Source organism: Callithrix jacchus, chromosome 1 (assembly GCF_049354715.1).
Source record: "Callithrix jacchus isolate 240 chromosome 1, calJac240_pri, whole genome shotgun sequence".
Taxonomy (NCBI): domain Eukaryota; kingdom Metazoa; phylum Chordata; class Mammalia; order Primates; family Cebidae; genus Callithrix; species Callithrix jacchus.
Window position 1 is genome coordinate 63,178,435 of NC_133502.1, and position 23,286 is coordinate 63,201,720.

At 38.7% G+C, this 23,286-nt stretch overlaps 1 protein-coding gene across 10 annotated transcripts; it reads left to right on the forward strand.

Moving 5' to 3' along the window:
- The first annotated feature begins 365 nt into the window (after nt 1-365).
- On the forward strand, nt 366-22,926 carry CKAP2 (cytoskeleton associated protein 2). 10 transcript variants are annotated; one of them, XM_078351595.1, is made up of 10 exons: nt 673-723; nt 1,023-1,239; nt 1,391-1,475; nt 7,063-7,138; nt 7,221-8,077; nt 9,153-9,357; nt 12,663-12,833; nt 14,850-14,919; nt 20,470-20,725; nt 21,513-22,926. In XM_078351595.1, exons 3-10 carry the CDS (start codon nt 1,465-1,467, stop codon nt 21,748-21,750), a joined length of 1,884 nt encoding a protein of 627 aa, XP_078207721.1. In that variant the 5' UTR covers nt 673-723; nt 1,023-1,239; nt 1,391-1,464; the 3' UTR covers nt 21,751-22,926. The 10 variants fall into 10 exon arrangements, with proteins under 10 accessions (XP_035153036.3, XP_035153041.3, XP_078207721.1 ...); XM_078351520.1 differs by having other exon boundaries at nt 1,023-1,065; nt 7,060-7,138; XM_078351691.1 differs by having other exon boundaries at nt 1,023-1,065.
- Nucleotides 22,927-23,286: the final 360 nt, after the last annotated feature.

Genomic DNA, 23,286 nt, shown 5'->3' on the forward strand with positions numbered 1-23,286 from the left:
CGTCGTACGCCAGATCGGTGTTTACGTCCTCGTCAGTGAAGAAGCCGATGGTTAATAAGAATCAGTCACTCAACACTTTTCTCGTATTTTTCTCGTCCGTCTTCCTCCAAAGATTGTAAAGGTCCCAAGCTGTTGTCTGCAATCTAGTCCTGCTACGTCGTGGGGACTGAGCAGGCTGACTCCTCCCGCTTCGCACGTCCAAGATAAACAGCGCAGTTTATGTTTGAAACCTGCAGACTCAGTCGCAACCGAACTCCGTAGACACTAGACTGACCAGCGCAACTGCAATTCAGGCTCCGCCCCTCCACGCCCATTGGCTCATTCAATTCACGCAGAAACCAATGGGCGGCGGCGGCGGCGGCGGCGTCTGAGGGCTTATCCCCTGCTGGCGTTTGCGGTGTGCGGCGGCGTTGGCTTGAGAAAGTTATATAGAGGCGCTGAAGCGGAGAGGCAGCTCCCGACCCGAGCGTACAATGAGTACCCCGGCCGTGCCCCGAGACCTGCAGCTGCCCCCGAGTCAGAGGACCCAGTCTGCATTCAAAGGTGAGGGGCGCGGGCTGAGCGGTCGGGGCTAGGGGCTGCGCTGGCGCGCTCCACTCCTTTCCGGCTCTGTGAGAGCCCTGAACGCGGCCTCGGCCTCGGCCTCGGCCTCGCCCCCGCCCCCGCCCCGCCGCATTCTTGGCCTTGTGGAACGGGTCGTAAAAGCCGGACCCGCTGCGTGGTGTTAGTGTGCGGTCGCTGCTGGTTGGGTTGGGCCCTCCTGTGAGGGAATCCGTTGGGCGAGGGGAAACGTGCGGGGCTCGGGCTGGGACCTGTGTTACGAGTCGGTGGTCTCCTGGGCGGGGGACGGGGCTGCACAGGCGCCCGAACCGACTGCGCCTGCGCCGGGCTCTCGGCCTCTAGCGACTTTTTGCTGGGCTGGGGTCGCATCCTGTGTTTTTTCCAATTTCACAGCTTCTCCTTAGACTTTTTGGAAACCGACGGTTGGCTGGGTCATTAAAAGTTATTTCTTGTTTCTACAGACGGTAACGCAGAAGGAAGGAATTCTCACCTGACCCGGTTCTGGTAAATTAGAACTTTGGAGTCTGGCGCCTCACTTCTAACATTGTTTCTTAAAGCTTCGTTTTCGAGAACCGTATGCTGAAAACGATATTCTCCAGATTTTTCACAGACAGTAGAGAACGTGATTCTTACGCAGAGGGGCTTTGGGAACCTGTTATGATAACAGTCTCTTATTAGGTGATTTCTCATAGGCAATACTGAATTGGGGAATTTTCTGAGATGTGACCTCAAGGGGAACCAGCGTTGGAAGTAAACTCTATTTAGTCAAAAAATTTTATTCGATGTTATAACTAATATTAACTTGTAGCTCTTACCTTTTGTTACCTAGAGCAAAGAAAACAAAAACTCCAGGAACATCTGCTGAGAAGAAAAACACTTTTTGCATACAAGCAGGAAAATGAGATGTTATCCAGGTGAGGTCAAGTTTCTTTCTTTTCACTTCTGTAAAATTATATCAGATCTGTCCAATAAAAATGTAAAGTAAGCCACATCTAATTTAAAATTTTCTAGTAGCCACATTTAGAAAGTGTTTTTTTTTACAGTCCTTAGATATTATTTTATATCTTTTTTTGGTGCAACGTCTTCAAAATCTGGTGTCTATTTTACACTTATAGCACATTTCAATTTGGAAGATCCACATTTCAATCACTCATAACAACTCAATAATCACATTTGGCTAGTGGCTACTTTACTGGATGGTGCAACATTAGAGCCTCGTTTTCTGCATAAATTAATTCACAATCTAAGCAAAACACAGTTATAAAGCAAAGTATGTGTATAGACCAGATTATCAACTTATGGTTTACACCACACAAAGGTCAGTCTTTCTATTATTTAGCAAAGCTTTTACTCAGTGTATGGGGGAGTTCTTCAGGGAAGGGTTGGGTGTCCCTCCCAAATGGTTACAGATTATTAATCGTAGTCTCAACATCTGTACAAATATTTTTATTATTTTGCTAAAATATTTTAGATAGTACATAGTTGTAGCAAAAACAAAAACCCATGAAAGTAGATAAAGCAGAAAGGCAGAAGTTTTCCTTACTCCCTGGAGATAACCACTAATTACATCTTCACAGGCTCTTTACATCTAAGAGTGATAAGGGCCTGGGTTACAGTCCTTAAGTCTGCTACTACAGCTGTGCAACCTCAGGAAAGATACTTGACCTCTTTGAGTTTGTTTACATATATTAAAATGGAATAGCAATAATTGTTTCTTGAGGATTAAATTATATAGTGAATGCATCATGTTATGCCCTGTTATACAGTGAGAACCCAACAAGTGATAATATTTTTTAAAGCTCTCTCTGTGGCATTACATTCAGTGAACTGGTTTTTTGAATACTTTATTCTCCTGGTTTCATTAATTTTCTTCCAACATCATTGCCATCCTCATGGGTCAAAAAAAAAGTCTCACTTTTGGCCAGGCGCGGTGGCTCACACCTATAATACCAGCAGTTTGGTAGGCCAAGGTGGGCAGATCACGAAGTCAGGAGATCGAGACCATCCTGGCTAACGTGAAACCCTGTCTCTACTAAAAATACAAAAAATTAGCCAGATGTGGTGGCACACACTTGTAGTCTCAGCTCCTTGAGAGGCTGAGTCAGGAGAATCGCTTGAACCCAGGAGGCAGAGGTTGCAGTGAGATGAGATTGCGCCACTACACTGTAGCCTGGGCAGCAAGAGCAAAACTCCATGTCAAAAAAAAAAAAAAAAAAGCATCACTTTCATCTGCACTTCTTTATATTAGGTAATTTATTGATATATTCTGCCCTTAAAAAGGCTTGATACGCTTTCTGATGGGAGAGAGTTGTCAGATTTTGCCAGTTTTTGGAAGATAGAGCTGACTAGACCCGGTAATGGTTAGGTATGGGATATAAAAGAAAGAATGGAGTTAAAAGTCCTGAATATTCCCAAGTAAGAGAGGGTAAAAAGACATGATAAGTAAATGCAACGCCTGACCTTATACCATATCCTAGGCTGGAAGGGAGAAACAACATAAAAGACATTCTTTGGTCAGTTGACAACTAAAGTGTGAACAGTAGGTTAAAGTAGTTGATCAAGGTAAATGTAGGTTAAAGTAGTGTATCAAGGTAAATATATTTGATTACTGTGGTTATGTAAGAGAATATTCCTGCCGGGCACAGTGGCTCATGCCTTGTAATCCCAGCACTTTGGGAGGCCGAGGCGGGTGGATCACAAGGTCAAGAGATCGAGACCATCCTGGTCAACATGGTGAAACCCTGTCTCTACTAAAAATACAAAAAATTAGCTGGGCATGGTGGCGCACGCCTGTAATCCAGGCTACTTGGGAGGCTAAGGCAGAATTGCCTGAACCCAGGAGGTGGAAGTTGCAGTGGGCTGAGATCGCACCATTGCACTCCAGCCTGGGTAACGAGCGAAACTCTGTCTCAAAAAAAACAAACAAAAAAAAACCAGAATAGTCCTATTTTAAGGAAATATTTAAGAATAAGGGCCATGGTATATACAATTTGTCTTCAAAGGTCCAGGTAAAAAATTGTGTATACCGGCCAGGCGCAGTGGCTCACGCCTGTAATCCTAGCACTTTGGGAGGCTGAGGTGGGTGGATCACCTGAGGTCAGGAGTTCAAGACCAGCCTGGCCATCATGGTGAAACACCCTCATTTTATTTTTTATTTATTTGTTTTTATTTATTTATTTATTTGAGATGGAGTTTCGCTGTTGTTACCCAGACTGGAGTGCAATGGCACGATCTCGGCTCACCGCAACCTCCACCTCCTGGATTCAAGCAATTCTCCTGCCTCAGCCTCCCAAGTAGCTGGGACTACAGGCGTGCACCACCATACCCAGCTAATTTTTGTTTTTTTAGTAGAGACGGGGTTTCACCTTGTTGACCAGGATGGTCTCGATCTCTTGACCTCGTGATCCACCCGCCTCGGCCTCCCAAAGTGCTGGGATTATGGGTGGGAGCCAGCGCGCCTGGCTGAAACACCCTCTTTTAAAAAAAAAAAAAAAAAATTATGTATACCACCCACACACACATTTAGAGATTGGAAATGATAACGCAAATGGGATAAAAATTTTAACAGTAGGTGGATGCTGAGTAAGGAGTGTATAGATATTCTTTGACCTGTTTATATTTTTGCAATTTTGTTTAAGTTTTGGTATTCCAAAATTTTAAAAATAATTTCTAACAGTATGTTAATAAGTTGCTTTAGTTTGGAATAAACGTTTTGTCCTTCACAAATCTTTTATTTCTTTAAGACAAAAAGGTGATCCTAGGTTTTTGGTTTGGATGAATAAATGGGTGGTGATAACCATATACTGAAATAGGAAGACCGAAGGAGGAGCTTTGGAATTAGGAGTTCTGTTTTGACTATGTTTGAGGTACCAAGCAGATATGCCAAATAGTTGTGTGTCTGAAGTTCAAGGGGAGGGGTTGGGACTGGAAACATATACTCAGGAATTGGTCAGTATACAAATGATGTTTATTTAAAAACCTTAGGATGGAATGAAATTACTAGAAATAAGTAGGGATAATATGGATTCAGACAGTGACTCTCTACTGCTTATTTAAATAAGGAACCCGGTAGGGTCAGGGGTTTATAATATTCTTCCACATAATAGGAAGACAAGAAAATTCTAAACGGTTCTTGTGGCATAAGTACATTTTATTCCTTTCAGAAAACAGATGTCAATTTAAATGTGTTAGCAGTGAATTATTAATAAGACAACCCATCTGTGCTGCAGCTTTTCAGAATTAAACAATTATATTTTATAATCTCTAAAGTGTAGGTATCCTAAGACTCATTTCAGATAACCCTTCTTAGGGCAGTTTCATGATAATAAGACAGAATAGGATTAAGTCTTCACATTGGACAGGTGAGTAAGATGGGTTTTTCTTGTCATTCTGAGTTTTGTGTTTTTAGCTAGCAGTTAACTACTAAGAAACCCTGTTAAGGGGCACATTTTGATCTCCCTTTACCGTTGTTCAAAATGCATAGTACAGGCTGTGTCAACATTCTGTCCCTTCTCCAAGCTGACAGAGCAAATAGATGTGAAAGGCAATGTAACCAAAATTATTAACTATCAAATTATGTCAAATGTAAAATATACATTTATTTTATTTTATTTTATTTTTGAGATGGAGTCTGGCTCTGTTGCCTAGGCTGGAGAGCAGTGATGCAATCTCAGCTTCCTGCAATCTCGGCCTCCTAGGTTCAAGCGATTCTCCTTCCTTAGCCTTAAGGGTAGCTGGGATTATAAGCATGTGCCACCATGCCTGGCTAATTTTTACATTTTTAGTAAAGATGAGATTTTGCCATGTTGGCCAGGCCGGTCTCAAACTCCTAATCTCAGGTAATCTACCCGCCTTGGCCACCCAAAGTGCTAGGATTACACGTATGACCAACTGTATCTGGCCTCATTTTTTTCACATTTTAACGTGATCTCTGAACGAAGGATCTGTCTTAAAATCAATGGCATGTCTAATTGACAGTATTTATTTCCTGTCTTTATTGTATGCAAAATTGTTACAATCACCTGCTAAGAGTTGCTCACAGTCTGCCTTAGCCAGTTTACAACTATAAAAATAAGTTTAGATCACTTTCTTGAGGAAGGATTTGCTTTGCAATACCACCTAGAAACTAAGATTCTTTTTTTTGAGACATGGTCTCAGTCCATCACCCAGCCTTGAGTGCAGCGACGGGATCTTGGCTCACTGCCTCAACTCTCAGGCTCAAGCAGTCCTCCCACCTCAGCCTCCCAAGTAGCTGGAACTACAAGCACCCTCCACGACGACGCCCAACTGATTTTTCATTTTTTGTAGAGACAGGGTTTCACCATGTTGCCCAGGCTGCTCTGTAACTCCTGAACTCAAGTAATACCACCACCTCAGCCTCCCAAAGTACAGGCATGAGCCACTGCACCCATCAGTCCATATTCTTAATATATTCTAATATAAATTAAGCTGTGAATGCCATATGGTAAATTTTGGATTACTTTTGGGTGGACTCTTACATAAAAGTTTTTTCATCGTAGTACATCTGTTACTAAGTACTTAAAAGTAAACCAAGAAGGTATTGCTTACTAAAGGTTTTTTGAAGACTTGTTGGAATGACTTGATGATTTGAAATAAGAATATTAAGTATTTACAAATTCTATGGGCAGAGAGTGTTAAGACTATTAGAAAATATCTTTAAATTCCTCAGCCATTTGTTTGCACTATTAAAAAGTATTGAGGCCAGGCGTGGTGGCTCACGCCTGTAATCCCAGCACTTTGGGAGGCTGAGGCGGGTGGATCACGAGGTCAAGAGATCGAGACCATCCTGGTCAACATGGTGAAACCCCGTCTGTACTAAAAAAAAAAAAATACAAAAAATTAGCTGGGCATGGTGGCACGTGCCTGTAATCCCAGCTACTTGGGACGCTGAGGCAGGAGAATTGCCTGAACCCAGAAGGTGGAGGTTGAGGTGAGCCGAGATCACGCCATTGCACTCCAGCCTGGGTAAAAAGAATGAAACTTCGTCTCGATAATAATAATAATAATAATAAGTATTGAAAGTTTTGCTTAGGGCTGGTGTGATGGCTCACACCTGTAATCAGTACTTGGGAAGGCCAAGGTGGGCAGATCACCTCAGGTCAGGAGTTCAAGAGAGCCTAGCCAACAGGGTGAAACCCCATCTCTGTTAAAAATACAAAATTAGCTGGGTAAGGTGGTGTGTACCTGTAATCCCAGCTACTCAGGAGGCTGAGACAGCAGAATCACTTGAAACCTGGGAGGCACAGATTGCAGCGAGCTGAGATAATGCCACTGCACTCCAGCCTGGGTTACAGAGCAAGACTCCATCTCAAAAAAAAAAAAAAAAAAGTTTTGCTTAGGAAAAATTTCACAGGTCTTTCTTAAACTTAGAATTAATAAGTCAGTTAATTGTTAACATTGCCCTCTTCTCCCTCCCCAAAAGGAAGCCTCCTTGGTACAGGATTGATTGATTAATCCTTTTGTTTGTTTGTTTTTAAGTAGTAGAGGTCAGAGAGCTGTGACATCTGAGGACCAAGTTCAAGAAGGGACTACAGTGCTGAAACTTAAAGCAAAAATGGTAAGATGTGGACATAGCCTTCCTAAACTGTCCCTTTTCCGCTTTGCCTTTCATAAACACTTTTCTTAAATAATTCTTTTAGGCTGATAAAGAAAATGTGAAGAGACCTACAGGGAGCAAAAACAGTATAATAGTGGGGAGAAATTGTATTCCTTTAAAACCTTCAAATGAAGTAACCAATTCAACTGTAGTAATTGACACACATAAACCTAAGGATAGTAATCAAAATCTGCAGTTGTTACTAACTGAAGATGATCCCCCAAATCAACATATGACATTAAGCCAGGCATTTCACCTGAAAAACAATAGTAAAAAGAAACAGATAACTGCAGAGAAACCAAAGCAAGATGCTAACATGCCCAAGAAACCTGTGCTTGGATCTTATCGTGGCCAGATTGTTCAGTCTAAGGTGAATTCATTTAGAAAACCTCTACAAGTCAAAGAGGAGAGTTCTGCAGCAACAAAGAAACTTTCAACCACTGTCCCTAGAGCCACAAAGCCTCAGCCTGTAAATGCCAGCAGTGTAACAGTGAAAAGTAATAGATCCTCAAGTATGACTGCCACCACGAAATCTGTAAGCACTACATCTCAGAACACACAACTTGTGCGACCTCCAATTAGAAGTTATCACAGTAATACTGTGAAACAAGGCATCAGTAGAACCTCTGCCCATGTTACAATCCGGAAAGTGCCTCGTGAAAAAGAATTGTTAGAATCAAAAACAGCTTTACCTAGTGTCAAAACCAGTTCTTGTCAAGATGTAATAAGAAGTAAAACACTGTTAAGAAGCATGGCATCTGAAGTTGTGGCCGGGCCTACTTCATTGTCTAATGACAAACTGATGGAAAAGTCGAAGCCCATTGACCAGCGAAGACATACTGTAGGAAAAGCAACTGTTGATAGATCAGTTCATCCCAAAGAAACCGCAGAAGAGAGAAAGTAAGTAGATGTAATTTTCTTTATTGTATTATCTTAGCTTTCAATAAAATGCTGTTTGTAGATTTGGCTTCTAATTTCCTTGACTGCATTAGAATTTTTCTTTTTTTTTTTTCTTTTGATACAGAGTCTTGCTCTGTTGCCCAGGATAGAGTGCAGTGGTACAGTCTTGGTTCACTGCAGCCTCCACTTTCCAGGTTCAAGTGATTCTCCTGTCTCAGCTTCCTGAGTAGCTGGGACCACAGGTGCATACCACCATGCCCAGCTAATTTTTGTATTTTTAGTAGAGATGGGGTTTCACCATATTGGCCAGGCTGGTCTCACACTCCTGACTTCGTGATCCACCCACCTCAGCCTCCCAAAGTGCTGGGATTACAGGCATGAGTCACCATGCCTGGCCTATAATTTTCTTTCATGGTTTCTCTTCTGTCATATGCAGGCAGATTTATGTTGCGGAACAATATGACCTATAAGTTTTTGTGTTTGAATGTTTTGTTAGATTGCTTTTTTAAAATCTAAGGTAAATGCTTAATAATAATTGGGAAATACTTTATAATCTCTCAAAAAAAATGCATTCATGGAGGCTTTGAGCATACTTGACCTTGATATATTTACTATTTCTTCAAGTTTGTAAACTATGTACATGCTGCTAGAGTAAGATTACTTTAAAATAATGAGTTTTCTTATTATTTATTTATTTTTTTTTTGAGACGGAGTTTCACTCTTGTTACCCAGGCTGGAGTGCAGTGGCGCGATCTCAGCTCACCGCAACATCCACCTTCTGGGTTCAGGCAATTCTCCTGCCTCAGCCTCCTGACTAGCTGGGATTACAGGCACGCACCACCATGCCCAGCTAATTTTTTGTATTTTTAGTAGAGACGGGGTTTCACCATGTTGACCAGGATGGTCTCGATCTCTTGACCTCGTGATCCACCCGACTCGGTCTCCCAAAGTGCTGGGATTACAGGCGTGAGCGACCACACCCGGCCCGACTTTTTTTATTTTTTAACTTTTCCTCTATTTAACAGAGTTCTCTCAGCGATTTCAAAGTAATGTTTATATCTGCTTCTAACTATAGAGCTCGTCTGAGTGAGTGGAAAGCTGGCAAAGGAAGAGTGCTAAAAAGGCCTCCGAACTCAGTAGTTATTCAGCATGAACCTGAAGGACAAAAAGAAAAACCAGTTGGGTCTTTTTGGACTACCATGGCAGAAGAAGATGAACAAAGATTATTTACTGAAAAAGTAAACAACACATTTTCTGAATGCCTGAACTTGATTAATGAGGTAGAGTCTTTATGTTTGTTTAGCATTTAATAGTTTGCAAATTACCTTCATAAACATTATTTTATTAAATTATATCATCAGTCTTTCTTACTAGGTGATGTTGGTGTTACTATGTTGCCTTGACATGAACTGTGAAATTATTTTTAACAGTTATTTAATTGTGAGATATACCGCTTCATTCATTAATTGTGAGATTATTAGCCTTTAATTGACTATATTTTTGCATTGAGTTCATAAAAATATACAGGTTGAATATTTTTTTTTTTTTTGAGAAAAAAATAAAGAAAGAAAAGAATAAAAGACAGAAAGAAAAAGAGGGAGTGAGAACGGGAAGCTTGCTCTATTGCCCAGCCTAGAATGCAGTCTAAAAATGGGTACTAAAAACCTCTTTTATGCCAATAAATGTACGTAACAATGGAGACAGGAAGGAATAAGGGAGGAAAATAACAAACAAGAAGCCAACCAATATTTCATTTAAACCTGTGAAATACTATGCAATTGCTGAGGAGTGATTTACTTCCAATTTTGTGGTCACTATTAGAATAGGTGTGATGTGATACTGAGAAAAATATATGTTTTGTGGATTTGGGGTGGAGAGTTCTGTAAATGTTTATTAAGTTTACTTATTTCAGGCCTGAGTTCAAGTCCTGGATATCCTTGTTAATTTTCTGTCTCGTCAATCTGTCTAATATTGACAATGTAGTGTTAAAATCTCCCACTGTTATTATGTGGGAGTCTTTAGGTTGAATATCTCTTATCCAAAATGCTTGGGACCAGAAGTAATTGAAAATTTTTTTGTTGGATTTTGGAATATTTGCATATATGTAATGAGATATCTTGGTGATGGAACCCAAGTCTAAACACGAAATTCATTTATGTTTTGTTTGTGTATTTGTTTGCTTTTGAGGCAGTCTTACTCTGTCACCCAAGCTGGAGTGCAGGGGGCTATCTCAGCTCACTGTAACCTCCACCTCCTGGGTTGAAACCATTCTTCTTCCTCACCCTCCCAAGAAGCTGGGATTATAGGCATGTGCTACACGCCTGGCAATTTTTTTTTTTTTTTTGAGATGGAGTTTCGCTCTTGTTACCCAGGCTGGATTGCAATGGTGTGATCTCGGCTCACCGCAACCTCCGCCTCCTGGGTTCAGGCAATTCTCCTGCCTCAGCCTCCTGAGTAGCTGGGATTACAAGCATGCGCCACCATGACCAGCTAATTTTTTGCATTTTTAATAGAGACGGGGTTTCACCATGTTGACCAGGATGGTCTCGATCTCTTGACTTCGTGATCTACCCGCCTCGGCCTCCCAAAGTGCTGGGATAACAGGCTTGAGCCACCGTGCCCAGCTAAGATACAATATTTTTTATAATTTTGTACATGAAGCAAAATTTATGTACATTGAACCATCAGAAAGCAAAGGTGTCACTGTGTCAGCCACCCATGGGAAATTCTGGTTGTTTGGCATCACCATCATTCCTCACTCTGAATTTTTATGCTACTAATAAGCAGTTATTTTCTTACACTTATTCACATGTAAGTACTTAACAATTTATAAAAAACTGCAACATTTATACAGTGAAAAATATGTTCAGCAGAACAGGAGAATCAGAATACCTATATCTGCTGTTAGACAACAGCAACAACAAACAGCAGCACGTTTTCAATCTCCATATATGATGCTGTGTTTAAGAGGTATTTTATACTGTGTTTTATTTTTTTAGGTGAGAAGAAACATCAGAAACAGTTGAGGGAACAGGCAGTGGGTCCTCTAGGGATAAGGAGGCATTCTGCTGGATGGCTTTTTAAGATGTTTCTTCAAGTCATCTGCCTCATTAGCAGTGGTTTTTGTCTTAGAAGTTTCTCCTTGATTTTATAAAGGGACATGATTTCTTGTTCTGTTTTAAGGAAATGCTGCTCTAGTCCTTTAATAAGCCTATCACATATTTTCACCTATACGTACGTTTTCTGCAGTGTTAATGATGGTCATCTTCATTATGCTGTTGATACTCAAAGTTTTGGATTTTAGGTTTTGAATTTTCAGATTTGGGATACTTAACCTGTATCAATGGGATAATTAAGTTTTTTTACTGAATTACAAATATTTGAGTCCTCTGAGATAATTATATACTCTACTGAGGTGATATTTACCTTATTGCTTCTAATATTTTGTTTTTTACATCTATTCGTTATATTTACACATTATTTTTTACATTCATTACACATTTTACCAAAGACTAGCAACACAAATATTGTGTGAGTCATTATTATGACAGATTAAATTCAAGTTACCTAAAATACTCTCAAACAAAATCCCATTCATCTGGCCAGGTGTGGTGGCTCAAGCCTATAATCCCAGCACTTTGGGAGGCTGAGGTGGGCAGATCACCCAAGGTCAGTAGTTTGAGATCAGCCTGGCCAACATGGTGAAATTCTGTCTCTACTAAAAATATAAAAATTAGCCAGGTGTGGTGGCGGGTGCCTGTAATCTCAGCTACTTGGGAGGCTGAGGCAGGAGAATTGCTTGAACCTGGGAGGTGGAGGTTGCAGTGAACCGAGATTGTGCCATTGTACTCTAGCCTGGGCAATAAGTGCAAAACTCCATCTCAAAAAAAGAAAAAGGAAATTCCATTCATCTAAGGCAACATCATTATGGTTTTGAATTTATTGCAGAAGTTTGCTATTTGGACCAAAATCTTGTGGAGTATAATAATCAGCTCCAGAATATTGTCTTTGTTTCCTGACTGCTCTTTAATCTTGTTTTCGTCACCTACCAGTATGTAAGGTCCATACCAAAACTGAATTCAAGGTATGATTTCAAACCTGAACCTGACTCTATTCTTCATGAGCCTCTTTTAACTTTTTGTGGTTAAAAGTGAAAGTTACAATCAGGAAAACTCTGATTCTTTAATAGGAAAGAATTAGAGTTTATTTCTGCTTAGTTTGAAGTTTTTTCTTTTGATACTAAAATCTTTTTCTGCCCTACTATTTAACTATATGTAGCTGACGTAAACCATTACGAATTCATTTTAATCTTAATATCAAAAGCCAGCAAAGACAAGAGAAAAAAATTCCACAGGGCTATTCTCACTCATAAGCATTTGGTTGAAGCTATTAACAACAAATGGAATTCCACAATATAAGGATAAAATCAACACCAAGTCAGTGTTCATTTTTTACTAATAAATGTCTCAACTAATATTTTTTGGTTTACGCTTATGGCTATCTTTATCATTGATCTTGACTATCAATTATTGTTCATAGTTTGTAGGCTAAAAAATATCATACACGTTATTTCATGCTCTTTTAGGGATGTCCAAAAGAAGATATACTGGTCACACTTAATGAGCTGATTAAAAATATTCCAGATGCCAAAAAGCTTGTTAAGTATTGGATATGTCTTGTACGTATGGAACCAATCACAAGTCCTGTTGAAAATATTATTGCAATCTATGAGAATGCCATTCTGGCAGGGGCTCAGGTAAGATAAAAATTTGTTGATCTTTACTATTACAGTGTAGTAGACAATTCAGAATTAATTTGAAACACATTATAACATAACTTGAGAAAATTGTGGGCATATATGTAGTATTAATAAATGTTTAAAGGCCACAAGGATTGCATTATAAAAGCTTTTATGGCCTTCTGAGTCTTTCATTCTTGTACTAGGAATAATCTGACTTTAGAAAATGGATGTAAACTGAAATGTACATTTAATAAAACTTTGTGCATGAAATATTTTAGCATATTATTGTATGCATTTCCTGATTGGAAATTTACTGCGAGACTGAATTTTAATATTAAAATTTCTTCATTGAATATAAAGCAAAAGAAATTAAATTAGCCTTTTAAATGTTATCAAGCTCTCATGTTTTTCTGAGAGAACTCTTTCACTTTAAGAGTAAACCTGACTATATAGTCAGGTTTAAAATATATATATAGAGAGAGAGACAGTCAGTCAGTCAGGTTTACTATTATAGTGTATAATATATACACTATAGATATTACTCCTGTCAGCATATGGAAAATGGCAGTAAACCAGTTTCTCTAACATTACCTCCATAGTGGCTTGATACCATACTCCTATCTTCTCAAGCTTTTTGTTTGGTTGTGGTTTTTTGTTTTTATGGAAAAATGTTCCTAAAATAGATTTCCTTTTGACCAGGTTTCTCAGAAACACATTCTTGGAGATTGTTTATATAGATAATTTTTTAAACTCCTTTTTAAGAAAGGTCTGTTCACTTTAGTCTCAACAAAATCAACAAATGCTGTTTGACTTTTCACTTAAGTAAAAAATCAGATATGTAGCAGATAGTCTCTCAGTGGCCGTTATGTGTGAAACTCTTTCCAGAAGGGTAATTATATTTGACAGAATGCTACCTGGTGGGGAGTGTTATTCCCCTATGACGTTGCATCAGAAGGGACATTACTTAAGGCAACTTAGGACATTATAGCAAAGATGCAAAACTAGAACCAAGGCTCACATAGAAAGCATAATGTAAACAGAAAGATGTAACACCAGGGGAGAAGCTATTGGAAAACAAGAATCAAAATTAGCCAAGGTGGCTGGGCACAGTACTGCATGCCCATAGTTCCAACTACTTGGGAGGCCAAGGTAGAAGGATTTCCTAAGCCCAGGAATTTTAGTCCAGCCTGGGCAACATAGACTCCATCTCTTAAAATAAAATTAGTGGCCAGGCATGATGGTTCATGCCTGTAATCCCAGCACATTGGGAGGCCAAGGCAGGAGCCCAAGAGTTCGAGACCAGCCTGGGCAAGATGGTGAGACTTCATCTCCGCAAAAAAAAAGTTTTAAGTTAGCCAAGCATGGTGGTAGATAACATGTGGTCACAGCTATACTGGAAGCTAAGGTGGGAGAATTGCTTGAGCTCTGGTATTCAAGACCAGTGAGCCATGATCATGCCACTGCACTCCATCCTGCGTAAGCTGAGCAACACCCTGTCTCAAAAAATAAAAATAAGCCAAAAAAACTGAAAGCAGGATAGCTGAGTAATTCAGGACTAACTTCTGGAACTGAGGCTGTGAACCATACCTTTTGTAATCTTGAATGTGTTGGATGGAACATAGTAAATGCTTATAATACCTGGTAAATAATAGGCACTTAGTAAGTTTTTCAATGAATGAAATATGTTGAGGTAATCAACCTTCAGCTATTCAGAGATACATTTCATAGCATATGAAACAAAAGTATAACCATAGACTTAAATGTAAGAGAAAAGCAGCAAGGCTTAATTAAGTAAAATTTTCAAACATGAAATTCTATCTTTCAAGTTCATTTTTAGTCTGTACGTTGGAAAAGAGCCATTTTTCAATCTTAATTAGTGGTCTGAGAAGCATGGTTTAAGAACTACTGCCTTACTTTAAAATACAGTATGAAATTTTAATCACTGACTTAGTATTTTCAATGTGGATACCTAGTTCATGTCAGAGAAAATAAAACTTACATGGGTCTGCTTTCTTCATTAAAAAAATTAAGCCTATTGAAGAGATGCGACACACAATTGTAGATATTCTAACAATGAAGAGTCAAGAAAAAGTTAATTTGGGTAAGTTTTAGTTCTTTTATTTCTTTCAAGTGAATTGTAGGGTTCGTTTGTATTTTGTTTAACATCAGGAGTACATGTACAGGATGTGGAGGTTTGTTACATAGGTAAACATGTCATGGGGCTTTGTGTACAGATTATTTCATCGCCCAGGTATTAAGCCTACTATCCATTAGTTATTTTTTCTGATTCTCTCCCTCCTCCCACCCACCACCCTCCCTTGGGCCCCGGTGCGTGTTGTTCTCTAGGTGTCCGTGTGTTCTCATCACTTAACTCTCACATGAGGTATTTAGTTTTCTGTTCCTCTGTTAACAGTTTGCTAAGGATAATGGGCCTCCAGCCATGTCCCTGCAAAGGACATGATCTCATTCCTTTCTATGGCACGTAGTATTTCATGGTGTATAGATACCATATGTTTTTTATCCAGTCTATCACTGATGGGCATTTGGATTAATTCTGTATCTTTGCTATTGTGAATAGTGCTGCAATAAACATACGTGTGCATGTGTCTTCATAATAGAATGATTTATATTGCTTTGGGTATATACCTAGTAATGGGATTGCTCGGTTGAAGATTTTTCTGTCTCTAGGTCTTTGAGGAATGGCCACACCGTCTTCCACAATGGTTGAAATAATTTCCCACCAACAGTGTAAAACGCATTCTGCATTCCTTTTTTTACACAACCCTGCCAGCATCTGTTTTTTTCCCGATTTCTTTTTTTTTTTTTTTTTTTGAGACAGAGTCTTACTCTGTAGCTTAGGCTGGAGTGCAATGGCGTGATCTCAGCTCAGCGCAACCTCCGCCTCCTGGGTTCAGGCAATTCTCCTGCCTCAGCCTCCTGAGCACCTGGGATTACAGGCATGCACCACCATGCCCAGCTAATTTTTTTTGTATTTTTAGTAGAGACAGGGTTTCACCATGTTGATCAGGATGGTCTCGATCTTTTGATCTTGTGATCCACCCACCTCGGCCTCCCAAAGTGCTGGGATTACAGGCTTGAGCCACCGCGCCCAGCCCAGAATTTTTAATTAGGAGATCTGGCTCAATATTTAGATTTGTTACTAAATGTCTATAAAAGTTGTGTTGTCTCTAGGCTTTAATTTTCTGCCTTAAAAATGAGGCAGTTTGACTAGATCTCACTTTTCACTTGTTAAATTCTCTGATCTGTAGTGTTGTCTAGAAAAGCTCATTCAAGAATTCTCTTTGTTGGGGATAGTAGATGAAGATAGGAGATTCAGTCATAAAATGTGTAAACAATTTTAGATGTAGATAAAAGTTTATGCCAGTTGATATGACTTTAGGCCAAAAATACCCTTTCATCTGTAAAATAGGGATTTTTGGGGACCATTGAATGAAATAATGTTTATAAAGTTTCATAGCATATGACACATAGTAAATTTATTAAACTGTAGCCATTAATGTTAATTAATTTTATAAAAACGGTTTCCAGCTGGTCAAGGTGGCCCATGCCTGTAATCCCAGCACTTTGGGAGGCTGAGATGAGCAGATCACAAGGTCAGGAAATCAAAACCATCCTGGCCAACATGGTGAAACCCCATCTCTACTAAAAATACACACGCACACACACACACACAAATTAGCTGGACATCGTGGCACACAACTGCAGTTGCAGCTACTCAGGAGGCTGAGGTAGAATTGCTTGAACCAAAGAGGCAGAGACTGCAGTGAGCTGAGATCAAACGACCACACTCCAGCCTGGGTGACAGAGTGAGACTCTGTCTCAAAACAAAAAAAAAACAAAAAAAAAAGAAAGGAAATGGTTTCCAATTGTTTACTATACCTGTATATTACATAGTCAGCAAATATTTGAGTGCATATTGTATGCTATTGCCTACATATCTAGTTATTTTCTTTTGATTAATTTTAACAAGAGTCAAACAGTTTGAGGTGTTTTTTTTTTGTTTTTTGTTTTTTTGAGACGGAGTCTTCCTGTGTCACCCAGGCTGGAGTGCAATGGTGGGATCTCGGCTTACTGCAGCCTCCGCCTCCCAGGTTCAAGCCACAGCCTACCGGCATGTGCCACCACGCCCAGCTAATTTTGTATTTTTAGTAGAGATAGGGTTTTACCATGTTGGTCAGGCTGGTCTTGAACTCCGACCTTAGGTGATTTGCCCACCTTGGCCTCCCGAAATGCAGGGATAACAGGCATGAGCCACTGTGCCAACAGTTTGAACTTTTAAAGTCTTCTGATACATGCTGCCAGATTGCTTTCCAGAACAGTATTAGTACCCCTACTTGTAGTATGCAAAATGAATTTAAGATGTAGAGATCTAGGTTGAAGGGCTAAACCTTAAAAAAAAGAAGAGCATACTCAAATTCTAAATTAAGTATGTTATATAAGTTTTTTATTACATGTATTAGCAAAATAAAAAACCTGTTCATTGGGGTTAATATGCTAATGGCTGTGCTAATTACTATGCTTATGGCTATGTTGGAGGTCATGCTTCTGTTGGCAGCATGCTTAGTTATCAGGATTTATTTCAGTTTATGGTGACTGTTAATATGCACCAGGGAACCTATGAAAGATTTATATGATCTGATCTTACTAATAGTATTTAATGAAAGAGCTTGAGAAGCAAGGAGAGAAGGGAAAGACTAGTATACCACAAAAAAAAAAGAGGAGGAAAAAAGTTTAAGAATAATCCAGTATTGTCTCTTATTCACAAACACAGTGAAGTGGAAATTCAAATTTCATAAAAAGAGCTTCTCTTATAATTCTATCTCTGGAGATGTGTGGAAAGAGAAAAGCAGTGTTTAATCCGATTAAATTACTGTTCCTATCTTACACAATAATACTAGTTGGTGTTTTCTAGCAGGTATAATATTTTATTAGTCTTTAGATGGGGAAGGAGCTATCCATAAACTCTTGGCTGTCTGAAATGTATAATTGTAAGTTCTGGATATGAAACCAATTTCACAAGTCAGTTATTTGTAAACAGCAGAAGAACATAAGTGGTTGAAGTAGTTCAGGAGAGGGTTAAAAAAAAAAAAGGCTGGTCACTGTGGCTTACGCCTGTAATCTCAGTACTTTGGGAGGCCGAGGCAGGTGGGTCACCTGGGGTTAGGATTTCAAACCAGGCTGATCAACATGAAGAAACCCCTTCTCTACTAAAAATATCAAAAAAATTAGCTGGGTGTAGTGGTGCATGCCTGTAATCTCAGCTACTCGGGAGGCTGAAGCAAGAGAATCGCTTGAATCCAGGAGGCGTAGATTGCAGTGATCCGAGATCACGCCATTGCACTTCAACCTGGGCAACAAGATTGAGACTCTGTCTCAAAAGAAAGACAAATAATAAGAGACAAGCACCACTTGGATGTCTCACAGCTGCCTCAAACACAAATAGCCAAACTTGAATACATAATTTCTCCCTAAACCTGAGTCTTCTTTTAGTTCTCTGTCTTAATGAATGAATTAAGTCTTAATGAATGAATGAATTCTCTGTCTTAATGAATTCCAAGTCAGAATCTTGGTGTGATTGTTTACTCCCTCTTTCTTTTCCAGTTCCCATCCATTTTTCCCCAGCTAATCAAATTCAGTTTAACTTCCTAAGTGTCTCTTAAGATCCATCTACATCATTCCATCCTTATTCTTCTTCCTATCTATAGTCACGATGACCCACACTTTTACCTGCCTCTCTGCTCTTGCCTCATTCCAATCCATTCTCAACACCACAACCAAAATACTCTGTCATGCATCTGCATAAATTCCTGAGTCTAATCTCTTCTGTTTCCCTCTCCCCCATGTCCCTGAATTTCTTTTTTTTTTCTCTTTCCTGATAGACGTTACACTCTCTTTTCCCGCCATGTCTCTCCAAGACGGTCTTCTGCTTTTTCTTAAGTTCTACTTATCCTTTATATGTCAATTCAAATGTCACTTCCTTGGAGTAGCCTTCCCTGATGATTTCCCTGATGTACCATTCCATCTCCTCTCAACCTAGGTTTAGTGCACCTGTTTTGTGCACCCTGTTTTTTCCCTATGCAATATTTGATGCATTTGATTGCTTACTATTTAGTTGTTTGTCCTGTCTTTTGCATTATGTAAACTCAATATACAAGGACAGTGCCTAATATTCCTGACCACTGAGTCTCCTGTGCTAATGGAATGTCTGGCATGTATTTGGCACTTAAATATTTGTTGAATTAATCTATATTCTTTTCTTTCTTTTTCAGCTTCCACTTAGTAAAACCTCAGTCACTATCATGCAACTAAAATTTCTCTTAGTAAAAATTTTTAGTAATTTTCCTCATAATTAAATCTAGAGGTTTTTTTCAGCTCAATGAATTTATCAGGATGTCTTACAAGTATTTCTAGCCTACCATGTTTTATTTTTAAATATTTGACTGCCCTCACTGCTTTCCCATACCCAAGATTCATCCCAAAAAAGAAAAGAAAAAAACCTTCCTTTGGCATTTATGACTCTTAAGCCAGAAATTTTAGACAAGATGCTCCTAATATATATGCACAGTCATTCCCACACAGTCATGCCTTCATTTGTTGATAAGTTCTGACTCGGGTGGATATGGTGGCTCATGCCTATAATCCCAACACCAGAAGGCCAAGGTGGAAGAATCACTTGAGGTCAAGAATTCGAGATCAGCCTTGGCAACATAGTGAGACCCTATCTCTACAAAAAAAATTTTTAAATATTAGCTGGGCATGGTGGTGCACACCTGTAGTTTCAGCTACTTGGGAGGCTTTGGCAGGAGGATCACTTGAACCTGGGAAGTTGAGGCTGCAGTGAGCTATGATTGTGCCACTGCACTCCATACTGGAATGACGGACACCCTGTCTCAAAAAAAAAAAAGTCCTTACTAAGAAATATTTCTCAAATTGGACGCTTCCTTCCTATCCAACTTCTTAATGACTGACTTAGCCTATTACAACAACTTCGTCTTCTTGCCCTCCCAGATTGTTAGTTTTCATTCTGTCATTCTAGACAATCCTTTACATTGACCAAATTTAATTATATCTGTCTCTCTGGTCAACTTTTTTTTTTTTCCCCAAACTTCTTTCATATAAAGCTCATTACAATCCAGCTCTTGCTTACCTATCTGAGCTCAATACTGCCCGCTCCCACTCCTCCCTTGCTCCTTACCCTATATTCTAAACACACTGGCTCTTTAATGTTATTTTAATAGATCATTTTCTTTTATGTGCCATAGGAAGGTTGTCTTCCTTGGTCTTGGTCAATTACTCATTTTTCAAGACCCAGCCTAAATGTCACTTGTGAAGCATTCCCTAACCATCTCCCTGTACCACAAACAAAGTTAGTTGTTCCTTTTTGTGGGTTTTAATAATCCTTTGTTCTTATTACATATATAGCATTTATTCCATTTTATAATAGTAAATGTTTGTTATATAGTTGGCAACGGTTTGTTAGATAGTTGGCTGAGGGAAAGGAATGGTTCGGTAATGGCAGTTGGGTTCTTTTATTTTGAAAATCTGGCCAACTAGGAATAACTTTAATGTCTTCTGATTTTGTTCTTAAAATTCAGCCAAAAGCTTAATCTAATAAATGTATTTTCTATAGAAGAAAATACGGAGAAGGCTTGTGCAACCAAGGAATTAGTCACAGAAGTCAGTATTGAAGATACAGGTGTTGATGTAGATCCAGAAAAACTGGAAATGGAGAGTAAACATCATAGAAATGTGCTATTCCAAGACTGTGAAAAAGAGCAAGACAGCAAAACAAAAGATCCAACCCATGATATTAAAACCCCCAGTACAGAAATAAGGACAAGCTGCTTAATTAAATATAATGTGTCTACTACGCCGTACTTGCAAAGGTAAACTTTTAAAATGTAATGTACTATGATTTATTTTGATATTTGGGGATAATAAATATGGCATTTAAAAATCTTTGAGATAGCTTCAGTTTACAGCTACCATTTGTTAACATAGAAAAGTTTTCAGGCGGGGCATGGTGGCTCATGCCTGTAATTTCAGCACTTTGGGAGGCCGAGGCAGGCAGATCACTTGAGCCCAGGAGTTCACGACTATCCTGGGCAACATGGCAAAACCCTGTCTTTACAAAAAAATTGGCTGGGCTAGGTGGCGTCTGCCTGTAGTCCCTGCTACCTGGGAGGCTGAGGTGGGAGGATCACTTGAGTCTGGAAGGCAGAGGTGGCAGTGAGCTAAGATCATGCCACTGTACTCCAGTCTGGATGACAGAGCGAGACCCTGTCTCAAAACAAAAAAAAGGTTTTCAAACAAATAGAATGTCATTGGAACATTTCACCTTTTAAATACTATGTTTACTTTGTCTAAATATTGCCATTTTGAAAAAATAAAAAACGTTTATATGATTTTACTTTAATCTGTGGTTATTAGTAAAAGTAGGTTTTGGCATTCAGGAGTTAGCCAATTCTAGATACTCAAGTATCTACTGTGTACAAGCTGTAATGACAAATTGAGAAAAGGGTAAGTTTCTCACTTCAATGAGCTTTTAGTACCTCTAAAAGACAATTACCTGCTTATAACATACAAGCTATATGGTATCGTACATATCATGAAAGTACAGATTAAAAACATTAACATGTTTTTGAACTCTGAGAATATTGTTTTAAATTTCAGTATGAAAAAGAAGGTGCAGTTGGATGAAACAAATTCTGCATTTAAGGAGCTGAAGTTTTTAACACCAGTGAGACGTTCTCAACGTCTTCAAGAGAAAACTTCTAAATTGCCAGATATGTTAAAAGATCATTATCCTTGCGTGTCTTCATTAGAACAGCTAACGGAGTTGGGAAGACAAACTGAAGCTTTTGTATGCCGCCCTAATGCAGCACTGTGCCGGATGTACTCTGAGGATTAAATGACAGAAGAGAACTAAAGCTCTGATAGGGAATTGGGTTTTTATGATTTGTGGGGTGTTTTGTTTGGAGTAGCTTTATATTGTCCTTAGGTCTGGAGTTGGTCAAGTACCTATGTAAGTATTCATGGCAGTGAGCTGCTTTACTAACATTCATGTTATGGCAAGAGTTGTCCTCTGCATTAGAAAGCTAATGCTACTGTTTCAATCTCAACTGACTGAGTTTTTCTTTTAAGATAGGCACATCTTGTCAGCTAGTTTACTGTGTTCCTTGAATATAAATAGGTTATAATACTAGGCTGTTCACTTTACTAACTGTAAGTACAGTAATGATGCATCATTAGAAAATGAGTTATTCTAGTTAAAATGTGTATGTTTGCATTGACATGTTTTTAAAAGTTATGGTACACCTCCCTGCCTTTAAACAGAATAATTTTTGGGGAAGCTTTTTTGGATTAGTATGAAAGTTAAAAATTGTATAGAATGACTCACTTTGAATATTAAGACACAGGCGGTTTAGCTTGCTTTCTCACCAAATTCATGTTACCCAGACTTGTGTTCTGTTGTCCCTTGGACTGCCTATTGATTGATGCAAGTGTCTGCACTCTCTCTTTTCATCCGTAGTAGTCTGTGGTCTCATGGCCTCTTTTGATTATAACTAGGGTCACCAAGAAGGATGCTTAATTAAATAAGAGAAGATACTTTGTGTAAGAAAGAAAATATGCCTGATTTATTGGTTTAACTTCTGTAACTTCACTTTAAAAACTACAATTTTTTAAACAATTGTTTAAAAAATTTAAACAATTAGAATGGAGTAGGGAAACAATATATCATACTGAATAAATGTCATTCTAGTTTAGAAAGCATTTCTAAAATACTTGATAGTTACACATTTTTCTCTCCACACATAAATACCACCACTAAAACTGTTTCGTAAGTCTCTAAACTAATACTTACGTGGCACACATCATCTGTCAATTCTACGGTTCCAAATAAGTGACTTTTTAATTGTAAAAGATTAGTTTAAAAACTATATCATGTGGTTGAAGATCACATGCTTTGTCATTTTTATGTTCATTCCATTTATGTATCTTTTTTACTATTGACTTCTCATGTTCTAGAGAGTAAGGTTTTTATTCTGTGTACCTGATATGTATACAATAAAAATAATTATAATGATGTTTTCATGAAGTTTATTTCAACAAATACTTAATGAAATGCAGTTTAATTACAGTGAATGAATTTTAGCTTTGCTTTTGAAATACATTGTAAAATTTGACTTGAGGTTTTTGACAAATATATGCTTAATGGTGTATTTTCTTTTCAAAAATTAGTCTACTTATATAAACTTTACCTAATTTTTTTCACTTTAACAAAAACAGTAACTATGCTCTTTGGTTTTTTTCATACTTTGAAGTCAAGCTTTGTCACACTCGCAGCTTTTTAACATCCATACTATGTAATTCATTTGTCTTTATAGCATAGCTTGAAATATCTCTCTGAAAGACAACTCAAGATACAAACTTTACGTTTGGACAA

Coding starts and splice junctions, on each gene's coding strand:
- CKAP2 (XM_035297145.3), top strand. CDS start 474: ATGAGTACCCCGGCCGTGCCCCGAGACCTGCAGCTGCCCCCGAGTCAG. Junction 7,139..7,220: donor TGAAACTTAAAGCAAAAATG/GTAAGATGTGGA, acceptor TAATTCTTTTAG/GCTGATAAAGAAAATGTGAA. Junction 9,358..12,662: donor GCCTGAACTTGATTAATGAG/GTAGAGTCTTTA, acceptor ATGCTCTTTTAG/GGATGTCCAAAAGAAGATAT.